At 35.3% G+C, this 21,380-nt stretch overlaps 1 protein-coding gene across 1 annotated transcript in view; it reads left to right on the top strand.

Annotated features, from left to right (window-relative positions):
- Nucleotides 1-18,462, top strand: part of LOC6035876 (RNA polymerase II elongation factor Ell) — a 99,200-nt gene extending 80,738 nt beyond the window's left edge. The window contains 9 exon segments of the mRNA XM_038257004.1: nt 2,866-2,912; nt 2,915-3,542; nt 5,856-5,926; nt 6,055-6,211; nt 6,285-6,503; nt 7,150-7,368; nt 7,431-7,605; nt 7,673-7,746; nt 16,889-18,462. Coding sequence (XP_038112932.1) covers nt 2,866-2,912; nt 2,915-3,542; nt 5,856-5,926; nt 6,055-6,211; nt 6,285-6,503; nt 7,150-7,368; nt 7,431-7,605; nt 7,673-7,746; nt 16,889-16,991 — 1,693 coding nt within the window. The 3' untranslated portion in view covers nt 16,992-18,462.
- Nucleotides 18,463-21,380: the final 2,918 nt, after the last annotated feature.

Raw genomic sequence — 21,380 nt, 5'->3', positions numbered from 1 at the left:
TCTAAAATATAAGTAATGAATATTATGCATGTACAGACCTTTTCAAAGGCTAAGCTTGCTTTTAAAGATTAGAAAATTAATTTCTCAGAACAGATAGTTTCGGAAAAAAATCCATTTTTATCCTTGGAAATTATTGAAAATTTTAGCGTGACATACTTTATGGATGACGCAAAATTGTATGGAGACCTGCATGGAAGAACAAATGATGCAAAATTACTTTTTTTTATATAGGAATAAAGGACAAAGCTTCATCCAAATAAAAAAATTGAAATTTTAAAAATCGCTCAGGTAAAAAAAAATAATTTGACTGCTCTCTGTTATAAAAAAATATTAGCATTTTATAATCAAGGATAACTTTTTGAAATGGCTTAAAAAACTTCATTTTAACCCTCTACTGCCCAATTTTTTTTTCGAAAATTTTTTTTTCCCGTGTCATTTTGAGCAACTTTTGTTCTATGAAAAACGAAAAAAAAATACTTCTCTTGTTTCATTTTTACTATTTTAATTTGAATTTATCTTGTTTAGTTTATATTTGTTTTTGGTAGTATTTGGCCTATTCTACCACCTCCATTACATCATTACATCTTGCCTATCTAATTTTTTCATGTTTTTACAGTTACTTTTTCAAGTTTTTGCTTGTTTTCACATTTTGTGCTATCAAATGGCACCATTATCATTTAAATTGTTAAAACATGCAAAGTCACATAAAACAAGCAAAACTTCCAACCCATAAATTTTCCTAAATATTAAGAGTTCTTCTTTAAAATGCTTTTTAAAGATCAAAAATTGGTTGAATAATGGATTTTTGGTGATTTTTTCATATCGAAGCCCGTCTAAAGGCGGGGTTGGGTTAGATTTTTAAAATTTCGAAATATTTTTTTCAAAATTTTGGCAGCTATTGATACAAAAATGGTACGAAAATATTTGAAAATCAGTAATTTTTGAAGGAATTTTCTGAGCGATTTGGTGTTTTTGGCAAAGTTATAGATATTGACGAGGACTATGCAGAAAAAATAGGTACACTGAATCTATTTCCCAAAATCAGTATGTTTAATTTTTATTTTTTTTATGTTTTACGTAACAAAAACCACAACTTCTTAGAAAAAGAGAAGTTTGGAGGAAAAAATTCTGACAATTTATGATTTTTTGTACACGTTGTTTGATGCACCGTTTTCAAGATACAGCCACATAAAATTTAATGTAAACTGAAAAATCAACGTTTTTTGCTCAAATACAGCAAATAAAAGAAAAAGAAACAAAAAAATAAATGATTTTTTAAATGTCTCATCCAAACATTCCCACATTTTCCAATGCCAATATCTCAGCAACTAATGGTCCAATTTTCAATGTTGAAAAATGAAACATTTGTGAATGTTTCAGATTTTTCGATTTTTTTTTAAATTGTAGAATCATGACTAACTTTTTTTACATTTTAAATGGGCGTGATATTGGACCATTAATAGCCTGGCCCTCCGATGTGGGTTTTTGGCTAAAGTTTTCTATGACTTGAAGGCATCGCCCTAATACATCATGCTGAAAAAATAACTGGTTAAGTCCTTTGGGGCACCGGAACCAGTTCTAACCGGAATCGGTGCACTGAGCTGATGGCGATTGGTTGCCATTTGGAACCAGCTCTGGTTTTCCGCAGAACTTGATCATGGCAATTTTATGATTACAAATTTATCAAAGTTACAGGAGATCAATTATCTTAAATTTTTTATGTATTGAAAAATAAATGTTATCTCATCGTTCGTGGTCTAATAGTTAATTATTTGCAATGATATGCAAATCTCACAATAAGGTATAGAAGAAGTTGGATCTACGAGTTTAGTTTTAGAACAGGATGATAGCTTTTTCTCAAACAAAAAGTCAATACAATTATTATGAGGTTATTTGAGGCTCGCTTTTTACCTCTCTCATTCTTTATAACTTTTTGGCAGGAGCTTTACTTTTTTAATCACTAGTCGGATATTATGTTTTCTTTCTTATGTTTTCTTTCAATTACGCACACGTAACAAATCTGACTAAAAACGCCTTAGTTAAGTGAGAATTGAAAACAAGTTAGCCACAATTTATTGTTACGCAACCCAGCGCAGTCACAATCGCAACATACTCCAAACAACAACAGGCAACATCGGCCTAATACCAACCAACCAAAAGCCACCACCAAACCAATCGCGCGGCCGGCCCAGGTACCTTTCGATAATCACCTCGTCGTCGCCTCTCGATCGCCCTGACGCAATCGTTGGCAGTAGGTACCTACTGCAGTTCAAAGCCTCAACGTGTTTGTTAGTCCCGTCGTCCCGCCACACGTTTATATTGTTCAAAGTAATAATTTATTAATGCTTCAATCAAGCCGGGTTCCAGGCTGTGCTGATAGCGCGCGTTCCGCCAACAGCATCATCATCTGGACCATCGCCATCACCACCGCGCCCGGCCAAATGGACCAAATGATTAGAGTCTCGGTAGTTGGTGGGGCAGTTCAAAAGTTACGTCGTTTTATTTGTTTCAGGGAACTTTGAAAATTAAGAGATTTTTTTGTTATTCAAAATATATAACTAAATAACAATACGTAACTTATGTCCGTCCCCAAGCTGTTTGACGCGCGTTGATTGAAAGCAAATCTCGCCGCGAGAGAGCCATTCACTGCCGTCAACCAGCCACTGTGTTTGTATGTTATTAGATCCGGACGTTTCGTAATTGAATTGCTGGGGGTCCCTGTCCCTTTCCCTTCTTTGGTGTATCCTCTTCTACCGCTGGACAGACTGTGACTACCGCGACTGACAACACTGCAATCTCTGTACCATGATTTGCTTATACTCTAATATCAACGTTTTATTTCCTTCTTTTTTATTTTCGTTTCAGTACAAGAGAAATCAAGCCCAATCAAACCGACATAGGACGTAAAGTGAAATTAAAAATCCAACCACTCGTATCAGCAACATTCCTCCTAGTAGTAATTCAGTTTTAAGCAAACGTGATTCTAGCAACAACACTTACAATAACCATAGTAGCAGCACCACCAACAACAACCACATCAGCAACAACAACAGTAGTAGTGGTGCCGGTGTCATCAACAACAATAGTAATAGTAGTCTCTCAGTCGCCTCCGCCAACAACAACCACAACAGCAGCAGCAACAACAACCACAACAACCATCTGCTGAGCAACGGCAACAGCCACAGCAACCACGTCGCCAACAACGTCATCAACCACAACAACAACAACAACAACAGCAGTAGCTACAACAACCTCTCGACATCACCAAAACTAGCGGCGGCGGCGGCGGCGAAAAGCAATGGCCTGCAGCAGCAGCACAACAACCACCTCCACCACAACAACAACAACAACAACAACCACAGCGTCAACAACCAGTCCTCCGGGGTGACGTTGCAGCAGCAGCAACATAAACCGGGCTACCAGCCAACGGTGCACGATCCTCCCTACCAGCAGTCCCAGCAAAAGTCTGAAAATGGCACGGCGAGGGGCACCAACGGCCGGACGCAGCACGGCAAGCCGGAGATTATGAAGCGGAATATTCGGTGAGTTTTCCGGGGGGTTATTTTTTTTCAAATTACGATTATTGGTTGAACGGATCAGGAATTTTCATAACATTTGGAATTTGGAAGGAATGACAAATACTTGCGTCGAACACCGAGTTACACCAACTAGCCACAAGATTAGGACGAAAAAAAATTTAATGATGGTTCTACATCTAAGAAATGGTGAGAATCGGATAACTATGGCGCAATCCATAGGTAAAAAGTAAAACAGTTGCTTTTCTCAATACACTTTGATAATCTTTACCATACAAATTGCAAGCGTTTAGAGGAAGGGGTTCCCGTGGTCAGAATAAGCTCAAATTTGGAATTTAGCCTAGTGATGGGTCAATCTTTGATTTGATTTGAAGCCCGAATTTGGACCACCCTACTGCTCATGTTTGAAAAAATATGAAAAACTCTCTAAAATATTACAAAAACAAGAATAAATCAATAAGGAAACCGTTCTTTAATTACGTAACGAAAAAATGGTTATTGACCTCCTTTCCCCCTCGTATCAAAATTTCTATAATTATAAAAAAAAAATGAATGTAGCGTAAACCGATCCTCAACTCTTCCTTCCTTCAAACTGCGTTACGTAATTAAAGAACACTCCCTGAATTGAAGGTTGAAAATTTTCTTTGAGATAAACAATAAAACATTAAGTTTAAAAATAATTCCGTTTGAATTAAAAAAAAGAAAGAAACTTTGATTTTTTTGTTCGAATTTTGACTTTTTATTTCATTTTTTTTTTTCAAACTACTACTATGTTTAAAAGAATGTAACAATTTTAATATATATTTTACTTAAACAAAATAACACATTTTAAGGGAATAGAAAAACTCACACAAAATTTACAAAATCAAAGATAGATTATTTGAAAAGATTAAAAAAAAATGTTTTTTTTTATTTATTGAACCTTACATAGAAAAATTTCTATGGTTTGAAAAATAAAATGAAACGCTAAAAATTATTACTGAATCAAATGCAAATTATATCGAAAGAATGGAAACCTAAAACTCAAAGTATAATAAAAACTGGATTAAAATTATATTGAAATAATATTTAATAAAAAAAACTTTGAAAATAGCTAAAATGCTGACTTATTGTCAATATTTTTAAATAACTTGAAATGATTAATAAATGAAAAAAAAAAACTGACAGAAATATTACAGAAACAAAAAAAAATGATTGGAAATATTTACAGAAAATAACACAATTAAAAAAATATTTTGAAATATAAAATAAGCTTTGTTTCTTTGAAATAAGTAACGATTCAGATAATTTTCTTCTTTTTTAATGAAGTGCGCATGTTTTAAAGATGGTTAACGGTCAATGATAAAACTCACAGAAATATTACTGAAACAAGAAAAACTTAATTCAATGAATTATAAAAATATGTTTGAAATTCAGGAAATTTCTCGTGTTTGAGAAATAAAAAACTCACAAAATTATTTTTGACACGAAAATTAATGGTATTATAAAAATAAAAAAATCACTGAAATTTTTTTGAAAAATATTTTGATATTGTATTTCTAAAAATAACCTTTTAAAAAAGTTGAAATTCTTCCTTATTCTTATTTATGTTTTTAAGAACATGTTGAAAAGATTGAAAAAAATATCACAGAATCAATAAAAAGTTATTTATAAATAATGGAAAACTCTTTAAAGTATTGTAAAAACAACAATACATTATTTTGAAAGATTAAATTTGAGTACAATAATTTAACTTTCAATCTAGTACTGCAATTTTGTCATTGTGTTGCTATTTTTTGAACAAATATGTACAGAATTGAACTTTGAGCCGAATTTCAGAAATCAGAAATACAGTACTTGTTCGGTAACTGGGCTGAGAACGTAGCCCAGTCGGCTGCTTGCTAACTGAGCTGAACGAAAAATAACAAGGGGATCACCGATGCGTAATATTTTCCTGATGAAATATAAAAATAAAAGTTAATCAAATTTATTTACAAAGCTTAATTTTGACATTTCTTTAATTATGACTTAAAATTGAATAAAAGTTTGGAAATTGTTGTTTTATTTAGTGTACATGATTTTTGCATCCACTAACCCCTCGGTCATTTCGGTTTGTTTTGGTTTTTTGACGTTTATCTGAAGCCCTGTTAAACAACGCCCAGTTACCGAACAACTACTGTATCCTTAAAAATCCATTGCATAATTTAACCGGATCATCCTGCCCATTCCGTTCGTTGTGAAGCGTACTAGAATTTGACAAAATTTTCTTGTTTTATTCTTCCCCCTGCCCCTGAACCCTGTTTGATGTCCTTCCGGCTGTCACCACTACCACCACCACAGTGAGAGGTTAATCCACTTACTAGCACTAAGGCCATACAAGAAACCAGAACTGTACGCCAAGTTAGCGCAAGGTAATTGTCCACCACTTTGTCGGTTGTCGTCTTGGTTACTGATCTTTACTTTATCTTCCCAACACACGACACTTAAAAAAAATACAAAATATGAAATTTGAATATCACAAAACAAAAAAATTGTGCAGACGGTATCCGCGGCCAGGAGAAGAATTGCATAGCGCAGGCCCTCAAAGCGATCGCCAGCATGCGGGATAACGTGTACTACCTGCACCGGCACATGTGGAACGATGTGCAGGAGGACTGGCCCTTCTACTCCGAGCAGGACCGGCAGACGCTCAAAAGGTCTGCGTGACTCGTACTTCACCGTCTAGGCGTTACTAATCTGAAACTCTCTTGCGTATTTTTTTTTCTTTAGGAGAAAGCCCCAAAACCTAACCCCTCCGCTCAGCTCGGACGGCGGCTCGTCGACTTCCGGCCAGAGTCCGTCCAGTGCGCACAACGGCAGCAGTCCCCCGTCCGGCAGCAAGCGACCGTCGATAGCGGGCGACGAGGGCGGGGCCGCCGGTGCGATGCCCACGGCCAAGAAGCCGCGGATAAGTCACTACAAGAAGGACATCCTTCCGGACATTAACCGGTAAGTTGGCGCGTGCAGTACTAGAATGATCGTTGGGTGATTCAGAGTGCTAACTCTCGTCGTGTTAATACGCGGTTTGAATCGTTTGAAGTGTAGTACTAGAATTCTTCCTTTGCTTGCCGTTTTCCCCCAAGCAGCACTCTCGATTAGTTTCACCCTGTATGGCACGATCACCACAAGTTTGTTTAGCTCAATAACCCAACCCAATTTCCTCTATTACCCTCTCCACAATGTATGTTCCTTCCCACCATCACCACCACAACCTACCCCCCACAACAAACCCTCAATCTCTAGGCGAGGTGTGACTGATTCCAGGGACACTAGCAATATGAACCCACGCTCGAGGCCGCACGACAGTAACCGTTCGTCGAATTACTACCACCACCATGGGTAATTACCTCTTTCTCTGTCACCACCACGCAAAACCACCTACTTCTGCACTGCTAATCTACTACTACTTTTTTCTACCACTGCGCGCGGCAATTTTTCACCACAAACAATTGGGTGTTGGGGTCTGCTTTGGAACTGCTTTAAAAAAAATCTACAACAAAATATCAAGTCCGCCACCCGGCAGACGGTCGAAAACAGCGAAAAACTGCAGTACTAGAATGATTAATCAAACAAACAAATTCCCGTCCCCTTGCAGATCCAACGTAACCCCGAACGCGCAGGAATCGGAAGACAGCGGCGTCAGCCTGAGCTACTCGCTCGTGCCGAACGACGTGGCCAAGCGGATACAGCACTCGGCCGGGGACGTGATGGTGGCGGACACGCTGGTGATCTCCGACCGGGACAACTACGACGACCAGATCAGCGCGTACCGGGAGGAAACGAAGAAGGTGAAGAGCCTGAAGGATGACTTTAGGTGAGTTATTAGCTTTTTTTTGGAAGGAGGCAATTCTAAACCGAGTCATTTCCTTCTCGCAGTGATCAATTTACTAGGATAACCACGGTGGAACAACGGCGTAAATACAAGACTGAATTTGACAACGATTTTCAAGAGTACCGGCGGCTGCACGAGATCGTCGAGCGGGTGTCGCGGAAGTTTGCTCAGCTGGAGGAGGACCTGCAGCACCAGCGGAATAACGAGAGGCGGTACAAGGTAGGAAGTGCGGCATGATCTTGGAAACGTGGTTTACTATTTGGTTGTTTGCTTTGTTTTATTTTAGGAAATTCAACGGCAAATAATTAAAGAGTACGACGAGAGTATAAAGGACAACCGGTTTCAGGAAACGAAGCAAAGGTGAGTAGCTGAAAGGCGCATTCTTGGTTGTATTCGTTTTTAAGACAATCTAGTACTACTTGACAACGTTTGTCAGTTGTTCTTAAACTAAACTTCACAAAAAGTTAAATCACTGAAATCAATAATGAGATCCGGTAAATGAAGTATTAGATTAGATTAGGAAAACGAATTATTGACTTTTTCCGATGCTTGTCATTGATTTATTTTAAAATGCAAACTCAAACCACTATACTTTTAAAAGCATTTTGAGTTGGCGGTCTAGTACTGCACTTGATTTCCTAATTGCTACCGAAAATGTATCATTTTTAAACCATTTTTTTAGTTCAAAGCATACATTTGTATTAAAATTATAACGTTTATTTTAGGTATAACAACTTTAAATTTTTTGGTATTTTCTTGTGATTGTGATTTTGTTGCTTGAAAAATTTAATTTTTCAGACTGATCATAATCGTCTATTTTTAAGTTTAAAATGGTTGTAGGTTTGTCTCGGCGATCGATTTTACTTAATTTGTTCCAGCTTAAAAGCTAATCAGTTCATTTAATCATTAGCAATCATAAATTGGCTGATAAAATATCAAAACATAAAAAAGCAAGGTCGTCCTTTTTTTCGCAGGATAAATGGTCTAAATTTCTAGAAAAAAGGAAAATTTGTTGAAACGTTATAATTTAAAAGTAATTCCAGACAGTACAGACCTGATTGTCCGAAGTTTTTGGTAATTGGATAGCGATAAAAACACAATATTTTAGATTTCTGACGTCGAATAGGATTCCTTAACTTTTCCAGAGTCCTAGGAGAAAGTTTTGAAATTACATAATTCTACAATTATCTGTAATGTAAAATCTTAAATGGCGCTGATAATATTTATTTGGTAGTCTAATTATATATTAGAGTTGAGCAAACCATAAACAGTGAAATTCATGCTATTTATTTGACTTTTACATTATCAAATAATTATTCTCAATTTTACACCGTCGTTATATTGGCTGACATCTTGAAGAACATATTCACAGATCACGTTGGAACTAAATTCAGTCAAAATTTAGCTCAACAAACCAAAATAAGGTATTCATTAAATCGTGATTTGATTTTTCGATGATTATCCCAAGTAAATTTTGAAACCTACTATAAAAATTGCAGTTAAGATTTAAAAATTTCAAAAGATCCAATACTAAAAAAAATATTTCAATCAATCTAGTAACATAACATATTTGTACAATATTTCGAACTAAAAAAATCAGCTATCTACTACTCGAATAAAGGACTTTTTCAATGGCTCATCTAGTACTGCACAAATGCAAACAAATCGGAATTTTATAAAAAAAAGTAATCCAAGTTAATTAACGAGTTGTTGTTCTACTTCCATCCCAAGTAACATTTAAAAGTCTGTAGGTTTTTTGAAGGTTTTTAAGGTTTCCATTTTAATTAATAAGGCTTTTATGGTATATTTAAATAATTTTTTTATAAGAATTACATTTCTTTCGCATGGCAAGTGCTATGCCTAAAAGCTCTTCATCTTTGTTATAGTATATTTAAAACCGAAATGTTATTAACACCTTAACTTACAAGCTCGAGAAAAAGGAAGAATTTGTATAGAAACTCCCCCTTTTTCTCTAACTTGGGAGTTTAAGTGTTAAGGATTAGATTTTTGTTTTATATAAATTTACTGAACAGTTTTTGTTAAAATTTATTATAAGTTAATTAATTTAGACTGCCAAATTTATTACTTTTTTATTACTGGTTTATTTGGTACTGCACAAATTTAAACAATATTATCGTAAAAAGAATAGGTTATTTTTTTAAATATGTTTTCTGTTATCTGTTTTACTGAATTTTTTAGCTCTGCACACTAAACAATTATAACAATTATAGTGAAGAAATTACCTATATAATAGAACAAAAAAAAATTAAGTGAAATGAATGACCTTTTCCACAAGCTAATGTAGTACTTCACAATTGCAGATTTAAAAAATAAAAAAAATCAATCTAAGGCCATGCAATTCAATAAAAAAAAAACTCCAAAAAATCAGAAGGCAAATAATATTATTGCCGAAAAATTTAAACTGTCATTGAAAACATCTAGTAAAATTGATTGTAAATTATTTAAATACGATTTTGAAAAAATTGTAAAAATTATGAAAACTGGGCTGAAAGTTTAAAATTTATTTTTGTTTTGCCAGCCTTGTAAAAACATTACTATTTGTACTGAATAATTCTAGTACAGCAGTTTTTTTTCAATCAGTCTGTTCTAAAAAAAATACTGAACCTAATTTTAAAATACATACTCATATACAGTCATGCCTCGGTTTAGCACCGCATATGGGGGATGCAAAACCGAGGCGTGCTTAACCGAGGCACAGAGCTTATGGGATTTTGGCTATATGGGAGACATTGGCTTTAATCGTACGAAAAATCATGCAAACATCAAAAAATTATAGTGTTTTGAAATCGGGATGATGTCAGCTATCAATTAAAATTATTATTTCATGAAAATTTTCACAAAATACGTATTTTTCCTGTATTTCGAAAATGCATTTTTTTCACTGAAGAAACCAAAAATATATTGTTATTGCAATATGGGTATCAAATGATCAGGTTTTTTCATACATTCTGGATGTAATAACATTTCATTTCATTTATTGGATTGTTTTGGCAAAAACATCAGTGCAGTAATTATCCTAAGCTGAGATATGGGGAACCTTTCAACAGCTGACTAATTCAAACAGTGTTTAGAGTTTACTGGTACACGGGAGAAAAATTGAGCAGGGGAAGGAAAAAAATTACAAAATAACCTTCAAAATTGCTAATAGATAGGGGATAGTTAGAGGAAAGGAGGTATTTCTTATTCTAATATCACATCAAGGGGACATCCGCTGCAGCAGAGGGTTAGCTGATGTGGCACACCCCATCCAAAACATTGCACAGTGGTCCGAAACCGAAATCTAGCGTGACAAAATTGATAGCGGCCACACGTTAAGATTTAGAGCTTTGGTGTCTTCGGGACAAATGATCAGGGTCAATAGGGGCATCTTTTGGTATGGTGGACATTAGGGTGGTCCAAATTTTAGGGTGGTTCAGAATTTTTATTTTGGCGGGATGACGAGATAGCGTTTTGGTGTCTTGAGAAAAGTTATAGGGAACACCATTCTGAGCAACTTTGCTGAAGGGCACAAAGCTCTATCTTCAAACGGGAAGTTTCTAGAGCCATTTTTGTAATTTAGGTTTAGGTGTTTATGAAAAAATGAGTTTTTTGAATTTATCAACTCAGGCTTATGTCTTAGCGAGTTGGTGTCTTCTAGACATTTGAAGAGCTTATCAAAACACACATTTATCTTCCAAGAGAGCGAAAATCGGACCTTTTAAACGAAAGTTATAGCCAAAATATGACGAAAAGACGCCATTTTGAAATGTGAATAACTCGAAAAGGTGGTGGAGTTTGACCTCGCTCTTAGAAGCATCTGAAAGTACACATTCTAGAGTACATTTGCTGAAAATATCTCGGAGGTCTTTTTTGTTTAACTCATTTAATCTTAATTTGAAAATGAGCATTTTTAAATCGTTTTTTGCCCATAACTTTTGATAGAATTGACCAAAATTCGTTTTTCAAGAACGAAAATGTTCATTTTGACAAGCTCTACAATTGTCTAGAAGGGCTCAAAAATGTACAAAATGATCTAGTGGCTGTAAAAGAAGAAACAAGTTTTTACTGAAATATTTCAGGAATCAACAAAATAATTAAATTTATTCCTGAAATATTTCAGTAAAAACTTGTTTCTTCTTTTACAGCCACTAGATCATTTTGTACATTTTTGAGCCCTTCTAGACAATTGTAGAGCTTGTCAAAATGAACATTTTCGTTCTTGAAAAACGAATTTTGGCCAATTCTATCAAAAGTTATGGGCAAAAACGATTTAAAATGCTCATTTTCAAATTAAGATTAAATGAGTTAAACAAAAAGACCTCCGAGATATTTTCAGCAAATGTACTCTAGAATGTGTACTTTCAGATGCTTCTAAGAGCGAGGTCAAACTCCACCACCTTTCGAGTTATTCACATTTCAAAATGGCGTCTTTTTCGTCGTATTTTGGCTATAACTTTCGTTTAAAAGGTCCGATTTTCGCTCTTGGAAGATAAATGTGTGTTTTGATAAGCTCTTCAAATGTCTAGAAGACACCAACTCGCACGACATAAGCCTGAGTTGATAAATTCAAAAACTCATTTTTTCATAAACACCTAAACCTAAATTACAAAAATGGCTCTAGAAACTTCCCGTTTGAAGATAGAGCTTTGTGCTCTTGAGCAAAGTTGCTCAGAATGGTGTTCCTACAACTTTCTGAAGACACCAAGCGCTATCTCGTCATCCCGCCAAAATAAAAATTCTGAACCACCCTAAAATTTGGACCACCCTAATGTCCACCATACCAAAAGATGCCCCTATTGACCCTGATCATTTGTCCCGAAGACACCAAAGCTCTAAATCTTAACGTGTGGCCGCTATCAATTTTGTCACGCTAGATTTCGGTTTCGGACCACTGTGCATTGGAAGCACTCGTAGAAGCCAATCGTCAATCAGCTCCATCTTCGCCATCCTGTGGACGTCGTCAGTCGGGTGGAAGGGATCCAGGTTTAACACCATCTTCAGCAGCCGGTTCTGCTTCACTTGCAGTTTCTTCCGATGTGAAGCAGCGCAATCGTGCCACGCCGGGTATGCATACGTCATCGCCGGTTTGAGCACCGTCTTGTAGAGCAGCAGTTTCGAGTTGCGGTCCAAGTAGGAACGTCGTTTCACAAGCGGGTAGAGCATCCTGGTGATCTTGTCGCACTTGGTCGTGGCGTTCTTGATGTGCTTCGCGAACGTCAGTTTCTTGTCCAGGGCGGCCCCAGGTAATTGACGTCCTCCGACCATGGCACATGGCTACCCCACACTGAAACCTCCCTGCGGGGAAGGTAGCGTGGGCTTCGCTTGCGTGTGAAGAAGATCGCTTGCGACTTCTCGGCATTTGTCGTTATCTTCCACTTCTTCTGGTAGCGTTCGATGGCGTTTTGGGCGGCTTGCAGCTTGGTCACGACGATGGTTGGGTCGGAGTCTGACGCGAGGAATCCCGTGTCGTCGGCAAAAAGGAAGTAGCTGACGCCATTGATCATTGTCAAGTCCGCCGTGAATATGTTGTAGAGCGTGGGACTAAGGACGGCAGATGTAATAACATCATTTTTAGAAAATACTCAAAATTTTCACAAAACTACGTCTTTTTTTCAAAAAAACTTCAAATTTCAATTTTTACAATATGGGTATCAAACGATCGGGATTTTTTCATACATTTTGAATGTAATAACAACATTTTTAGAAAATACTCAAAATTTTCACAAAACTACGTTTTTTCGAATAAAATACTCAAAATATCCGTTTTTACAACGTGGGTATCGAACGATCGGGATTTTTTCATAAATTTCGAATGTAATAACAATTTGTTTTTTTTTAAACACTCCATTTTTTTACAAAACTACGTATTTTCTAAAAAAATACTCAAAATTTCCGTTTTTACTATGTGGGTGTCGAACGATCGGGATTTTTTCATATATTTCGAATGTAACAGCAATATTTTTTGAAAATACTAAAAAAATTCACAAAACTACGTATTTTCGAAAAAAATACAAAAAAACTCCGTTTTTACAATGTGGGTATCAAACGACCGGGATTTTTTCATACATTTCGAAAGTTATTAAAAAATGAAATTACTCAAAATTTTCACAAAACTACGTATTTTTGAAAAAAAATTGATTTGATTATTTGATACCCATATTGTAAAAACTGAAATTTGGAAAAAAAAATTACAAAAATACGTAGTTTTGTGAAAATTTTGAGTATTTTCAAAAAAATATTGTTATTACATTCGAAATGTATGAAAAAATCCCGATCGTTTGATACCCACATTGTAAAAACGAAAATTTTGCGTATTTTATTCAAAAATATGTAGTTTTGTGAAAAATTAGAGTATTTTCTGAAAATGTTGTTATTACATTCGAAATGTATGAAAAAATCCCGATTGTTTAATACCCATATTGTAAAAATTGAAATTTTGAGTATTTTATTCGAAAATACGTAGTTTTGTTAAAATTTTGAGTATTTTCTGAAAATGTTGTTATTACATTCGAAATGTATGAAATAATCCCGATCGTTTGATACCCAAATTGTAAAAATTGAAATTTTGAGTATTTTTTTTCGAAAAAACGTAGTTTTGTGAAAATTTGGAGTATTTTCTAAAAAATTTGTTATTACATTCGAAATGTATGAAAAAACCTGATCATTTGATACCCATATTCCAAAAACAATATATCTTTGGATTCTTTAGAGAAAAAAAATGCATTTTCAAAATACAGGAAAAATACGTATTTTTGTGAAAATTTTCATGAAATAATAATTTTAATGGATAACTGACATCATCCCAATTCCAAAACAATATAATTTTTTGATGTTTGCATGATTTTTCATACGATTAAAGCCAATGTCTCCCATATAGCCAAAAAACCCATAAGCTCTGTGCTTCAGTTAAGCACTGGGCCGTGCTTAACCGAGGCAGCTGAACGGTGCAAAACCGGGGCAGTGCAAAACCGAGGCGTGCAAAACCGAGGCATGACTGTAAATTCCTTGTTTTAAGCACATCTACACTGCCGTTTTACGGCGATATGATGTATACGCCATTTTGGACATTTTCAATTTTATTGTACAGTCTGATAAAGAATCTTAAAAGCTACCTCCTGACGAAAGAATTTTTCAAAAAACTGCTCTGGGGCCCATTTTATTAAGCAAACAAACAATGATGTATACGCCAATTTTACTCATCATGATGTATGTATACATTGAGAATTGATAGAAGTCAAATTCAATAGTGTTTGAATGTTGATTTGAGGTTTTGGGATCAAATCAAGATTGGGCAATATTTTATTACATTATTTCGATTTAATTCTTAAGGGGACGTCCATTAGGGATCATCCATAAAGTACGTCACGTTCTGAGGGAAGAGGGGGGTTTTGAGAAAGCGTGACGTTGCGTGTTAAAAGCATAGGGAAATCGTGACAAAGGGGGGTGGAGTAAATTTTGGCTGATTTTAATGTGACGTACTTAATGGATGACACCTTATCCACATCCACGTAGACACTTTTTTGAAAATTCTAGACCCACCCACCTCCCTTGCTGACAATTGTTCACGCAAAAAATATGTTTATGGAGCATAGACAATCGCTAAGGGAGCGTTATTTTATTACGTAACGCAAAAAAACGGACCCCCCCCCCCTCGTAACAAAATTTCCATACAAATTTTAAAAATTTTGTATGGAGCGTAACACGGCCTCCGACCCCCTCCCCCAACTGCGTTACGTAATAAAAGAACGCTCCCTAATACCTTCCCCCCCCCCCCTTAAAGTATCCACGTGGACAATGCAATACGGGATCCACTCAGCTATCAAAATAGCTGGCACAAAAAATAAAGCCAGCTTTGATCGAGCAATGTATACATACATCATTGGGCAGGAAAAGTAGTGATTTTTTATTGCTATTTTTACGGCCAAATGATGTTTGTGGTTTAAAATCGTAGAGAATAGGAAAAAATAAGAAATTTTGTAGGGGCCACATTTTTATTGTACTTTTTAACAGTTTCTACAGAGCAGACCTCAAATTTGTCATTTTAAATTGAAAAAATGAACAAAAACAGAAAATCGTGTCTACAGCAAAATCACCTCAATGGCGTATACATCATATCGCCGTAAAACGGCAGTACAAACCACGTAGACATTTTTCCGGAAATTTCGCCCCATTTTTTATCTTTTAAAAATTGTAAAAATAGATGACATTAGTGCGTCCATCCCGGGAATTCTAAATTTTCCTAAAATCGGGAATTCCAGAACTCGGGATTTTTTTATTTTGTCCCGGGAATTCCCGGAGTTGAAAAAAAAAATCAAATTTTGGTCTGGAAATTGAGACTTGGTTGTGGAAATCGGTATACAGTTGAATACATAGTAATCGATAAGAATTTTAAAGCATTAAAATTTGTATTCGACATATATTACCGTAATCTGGGGTGAATCGGGACTACAGTCTAAATACGGACTGCAGTTTTTAGAGCACTTAAAGCTTTTAAATTTGGAAATGGATGTACACATTTTGTTGGTCTGAGTCTGTTCTAACCGAAACCAACCAGAAAAATATTGTGCTCCAACATGGTTTAAACTGCTGTCCCAATTCGCCGCATGTGTCCCGATTGACCCCAGTTTACGATATAATTAATTTGACTAATTAGGAAAAAAATGTTAAAATGTTAGTTTACAGATCAGCAAATTTTAATTCTTCCTCCGCATTGCTGGGACCTTGTCCCCATTTAAAAGTGGCTATCCCACTTCGATCCGCAAACAAAAACTAAGGTCTTTAATCCTTCAATATTTTTTTTATAGATTTTCATCAAGCAGTGTGGGTGGGTCTCGTGGCGCAGGGGTAGCGGCTTCGGCTCCCGATCCCGATGATGCTATGAGACGCGGGTTCGATTCCCGCCTTATCCACTGAGCTTCTATCGGATGGTGAAGTAAAACGTCGGTCCCGGTTTCTCCTGTCTCGTCAGAGGCGCTGGAGCAGAAATCCCACGTTAGAGGAAGGCCATGCCCCGGGGGGCGTAGTGCCAATAGTTTCGTTTCATCAAGCAGTGTAGTCAAAGTCTAAGTTAAATTTAAGACAGCTGCATTGTCTATGTTATGTATTCAAAATGTAGTTTGTCACAAGTACTGGTTACATTTTATTTAGAGCCAAAAGCGTATTTTTAGCTCATCTAGTACTTCTATTTAACCTTTTCTCGCCATGGGCAAAATCGAGATTCTTTTACTTACATTGAATTGACAAAAAACAGATAAAATTTCAAAGACTAGTAGATAACTTTCTACAAAAACCAGAACAAATTGAACAATTTTATTGATAAATTAGTGTCTGAATATATCTATTCTGCTCTAATCTAGTACTTCTTTTTGAACTTATAAATTATTCATAAACTTTTCTGTGATTGTAAAACCGAAACGATTTCTCTAACAAATAATGTACATCTATGCCAATCTAGTACCTCCTTCTTATTCATTTCAATCTCGTTCCGCTTCCCTTCCCCCAGGTTCAACTATCTGCACAGCAAACTATCTCACATCAAGCATCTCGTGCACGACTACGACGTCGCCATCACGAACGGCCTGTGTCGACCGCAGGAGAATTACTGACGATTATTGAAGCCTGTAAAACAGCACCACCCGTCGCAATTCGTATGTTGATGACATTAAACCCCCTAGCCGAAAGTTAACTGAAGCAGCAAAAAGCACCGTTAATAGCATCGTTTACGCCACCACCACCACCACACCGTCGTCGTCGTCGTCGCTCGTCCAGAATGTCGACCAATCTCGTAGGAGTGTGTGCGCGCGCGCACACACAGGTGTTGTACTAGAATGCACACAGTGCGCGTTCACCAACCCGTGCAAGCCGGAGCAGCAGCAGCAACATGCAATCCTTTGTTACCTTTTTTATTTAAACAAAACAAAAAAAAAACACAAAAATGAAGCAAAAAAGCAACATTGTTTAGTCGTTAGGAAGTCCACAGACGGAGAGAGAGAAGCCAAGAAGAAGCAACAATCCCGCGGTCCAAAGTGTTTGGAGCAGCTTTGGGCGTGATGCCCAAGCGCGGGGAGCGGGGACACTGCAAATCCCGCACAGCATCAGTGTCCCTCCCCTCCCCGATCAGCCAGCCAGCACAGCAAAAGAAGGAAAGAAAGACTTGTCAGTCGTAGTCATCACACACACACACGGTTGTCGGTCGTCGTCGTCGTACTCGCGTTTTCTCGCCAACAATTGAACCAATTGTACACACACTTAGCAATGAGACACACCCACACACACTTGAAAGCAGGCGCCGGAGTGTCCGGCGGGAACCGGATCCGTACCCGCGAACCGGGAACCGGTGCGCTCTCTCTTGTGGAATGTGTGTCGAGAAAACAAATGAAAAAGAAAACTCAATTTGGTTGCAGCAGAAGAAGAGGACAGCAAATCCTAAACACTCACCAGCCACACACACACACACACGCAAACGCGTCTGCTTTGGAGGAAAAGAGAGAAAACAAATAGACACACACACACACACACAGCAGAGAGAGTGAGAGACATTATCAAATGAATTGATTTCTAAGGATTTTTCTTTAAACTAATTTTAGGAGTTTATGAAACTTAACTAGTTAATTGAATGTGTTAGAAGCAGCAGCAGCAGCAGCAGGAAAGAGAGAGGGAAAGAAACACAAAGCAAGTGAAGCAGCAAGAAAGAGAAAGAGAGATACAGGAGAAAGCTCGAAATCGCCACGAAAAAATGACGTTACTTCTATTAGAATTTTTGAATTAATTTTTCTTAGTTTTCTCGTTTTTAATTTCTCGTTTTGTTTCTTCTGAAAGTTCGAAAAATTGGAATTCGAGAAGAACCAACACACCAACACCAGCCGAAAATTCGCGACACGGATATAACACACACACACAAAGACATACTTCTTCAGTGGGAGAAGTAAGAAAGAGAGAGAGAGAGAGAGAGTTGTAACTGTTTGACGTGGGGCAACGTTTGGATCGATTTGAGTTCTGGTATTATTTTGCAGTACTTTTTGAACTTACGTGTAATTCGCTTATTCACTTTCATTTAATTAATTTCACTTATTCTTCTAAAAAAAGTTGAAAATTACATCGAAAACACGGTAAAATTCAACCATACATTATTTTAAACACTGTTGAAATTTCAAGATCGACAAATTTGGATCGTTGGTCCAACAATTACGATGGAAATTGAAAGTTTGATGCCACGTTCGATATTAGTTAGTAAATTTAAATCTGTTCAAATAATGAAAACCAAAATTTCAATTTTGAAAAATAAACAAGGTTTTTGGTGATCTTAGAACTGGTTAAATTATCTTTCATGCAAAATCAAAAAATTATTTTAATTCTTCCAAACTGACTTTTCCTACAAAGTAAAAAAAATATTGTAATATTACATTTGAGATTGGGTACATGTTTAATTTCAGAAAAAGTGTAGATTTACCTCTTGAAATTTGTAATGCCACTTTTTCAAGCATTATTTAGGTAATATTACGTAATGAAATATTTAATATAACAACATAACATTTTACAACTTCCAAATTTAAATTTTTTACAGAAAAAAAATTGACAGATGAAAATTCGACACTTTTTGATAAAATATTTACATGCAACGAGTGGGAAATTTGTAGTTGAAAATTTACGGCTTTTTCATGTAATTTCACCAGCTAGAATGACCAGTTGATGTAAAATTACTCATTTTTGGAACAAAATCTATCTCTAAGAAATGTGTAATTTTACATCACAAGCTGAGTGTAATTCTATGTATCTTACTTTTTAATTTCCTGTTTTACATATTAATGCAGGTAAAATTACATAAAACAGTGGTAAGTTTACACCTTCAAATTTTCAACTCGCTATATATTTTTTATTTAGGTGGAATGGCGCTACGAAATGTTTGTTTGAACAAAATTCAATTTAGGTTTGATTGAATTGGGAACTGAAAAACAATTACTAAAACATTGATTCAAATTTACCAGGATTTGAGTTAAATCCTAAAAATTCCGATTTTTTCATAGATCCTCCTTTTGTAGTTAATCCTTACGTACTAAAATTCATATGTATGAATATTGATCAAAATTGAACCAAATTCACCTAAACTTAAATAACATGAATTGAATTTGACCTTTTCTAAATCTTCATTTTTGAGTAAATTTGTTTTGGACACAATGAAGTGGTTTACCTGAATCTGTTTAAACGTCACTTAAATTTATCAAAAATCATTTAATTCACCAAGATTATAGTAAAATTAATCCAAAGCAAACAGTTCCTAAAATCAAATTTTCTCTAAGTTGAGGATTTCGGGAAATATAATTTTTGATAAGTTGTTTGATATTTAATCAATTCAGTGTTTACCATAAAACATTTAGAAATGAAAATCGAACAAACTCACTTAAAATCAGTCAAAAATTGTTTCAAATTCACGTTTAGATTTGAGTGAAATTTGGGGCAAAAGTTATTAACATTCATCAAGATTTAAGTTAATATTGATTGAAATTTTGAAAGTAGAAACTGTTGCAATTCACAAGGATTTCAGTAAAAAATGTTTTAGTAAAAAAAAATTGCAAGGATTTCGGTAACAATTGATGAAATTTTTCGAGATTTCAGTCGAAGTTGATTAAAACTTTTCATTCACTAAAAGAAAGAATTTTTAAAGTAAAAATTGATCGAAATTAAAGAAATTCAAGAATTGAGTCGTAATTGATTGAAACATTCTTATAAAAATTGATAGAAAATTTCATAAGATAGCTTAAAATTGGGTAAACATTTATTGAATTTTAACGAGGTTTGAATGAATATTCAATTGAAACTTTCTATTAAACAATGATAGAAATTTTAGAGGTTAAAAATTATGGAAAATTTATAGAGATTTACGTAAAAAATAACAATTCTTAATTAAAAATGGGGGAAAAAAATTATTGGAATTTACCAAGGTGTGAGTAAAAATTAAATTGAAACTTTATTTGAGTTTAAATTGATCGAATTTACCCAAGATTTAAGTGAAATTTGGTTGAATTGAGTATGATTCTAGCCTGAAGTGATAAAAATTACTGATTAGAAATTTATGAATTTTTTTCAAGAATTGAGTTCAAACTGATATTAATGTACCAAAATTTGAGTTTAAACTTAAAAAAAATTGAGCCATAACTTATTTTGCCGTGTTTGCGAATGACCCCTCGGACAAATTAAGAACAATTTTTTGTCGAATTGGGGGCACGGGAACCCCCAGCCCGTCCTGGGTACCGCAAGTGGCCCAAATTGGATGAAATTTACAAAAAAATCAATCAAAAATATGCTTAGATATAAGTAAAAATTTGTTGAATTTGAAAAAGTTAAAAGCAATTGAAATTTTCAAAGATTTGAGTTAAAATGATAATTAAAAAGATTTGAGTCAAAATTGATGAAAGTTTTCCAAGATATGAGTGAAGATTTATCGAAATTCATCATGATCCAAATAGATTTAAAATGATCATATTACAAAGTATGAGTCAAGATTGACTAAAAATGTACATAAATTGGGTCAAAGACGATCAAAATTTAGCAAGAAATCCTAAAATTTTGTGAACAAATCTGGAGTTTTTTTTAAAGGTCCAATAAACCAAATTTTCAATTTTTGCTTTTTTGGTGTTTTTTAATACCCCTGACTCAAGGCGGTTTCAAAAACACTTAAAAAGCAAAAAACTGGAAATTTGGTTTATTGGACCTTTTCAAAAAAAAAAAAAAACTCCAGAAATAAAGACATAAAGTTTATTTTAACCAAACGTAGTCCCACGTCATAACTAATGCAGTCTTTTTGCTCTCTCTCAGAAATGCACATCAGAGAAAATATTGTAGTTGCAGACAACATCGTGATATTCTCTGATTGCCTTCTACCACGCAAAACTTTGCAGTTCGCGGTGGGCGCTGATCCGTTCCCGAACTGAGCAAAAACCACAAACCAATACAACAAAAAAGAAACTAGAATTTCGTTTTTGGGGACAATGAAACGA

The sequence above is a fragment of the Culex quinquefasciatus genome, chromosome 2, assembly GCF_015732765.1.
Source record: "Culex quinquefasciatus strain JHB chromosome 2, VPISU_Cqui_1.0_pri_paternal, whole genome shotgun sequence".
NCBI lineage: Eukaryota > Metazoa > Arthropoda > Insecta > Diptera > Culicidae > Culex > Culex quinquefasciatus.
Note: the sequence above shows the minus strand (reverse complement) of the source record. Positions and strands in the feature narration are given on the sequence as shown.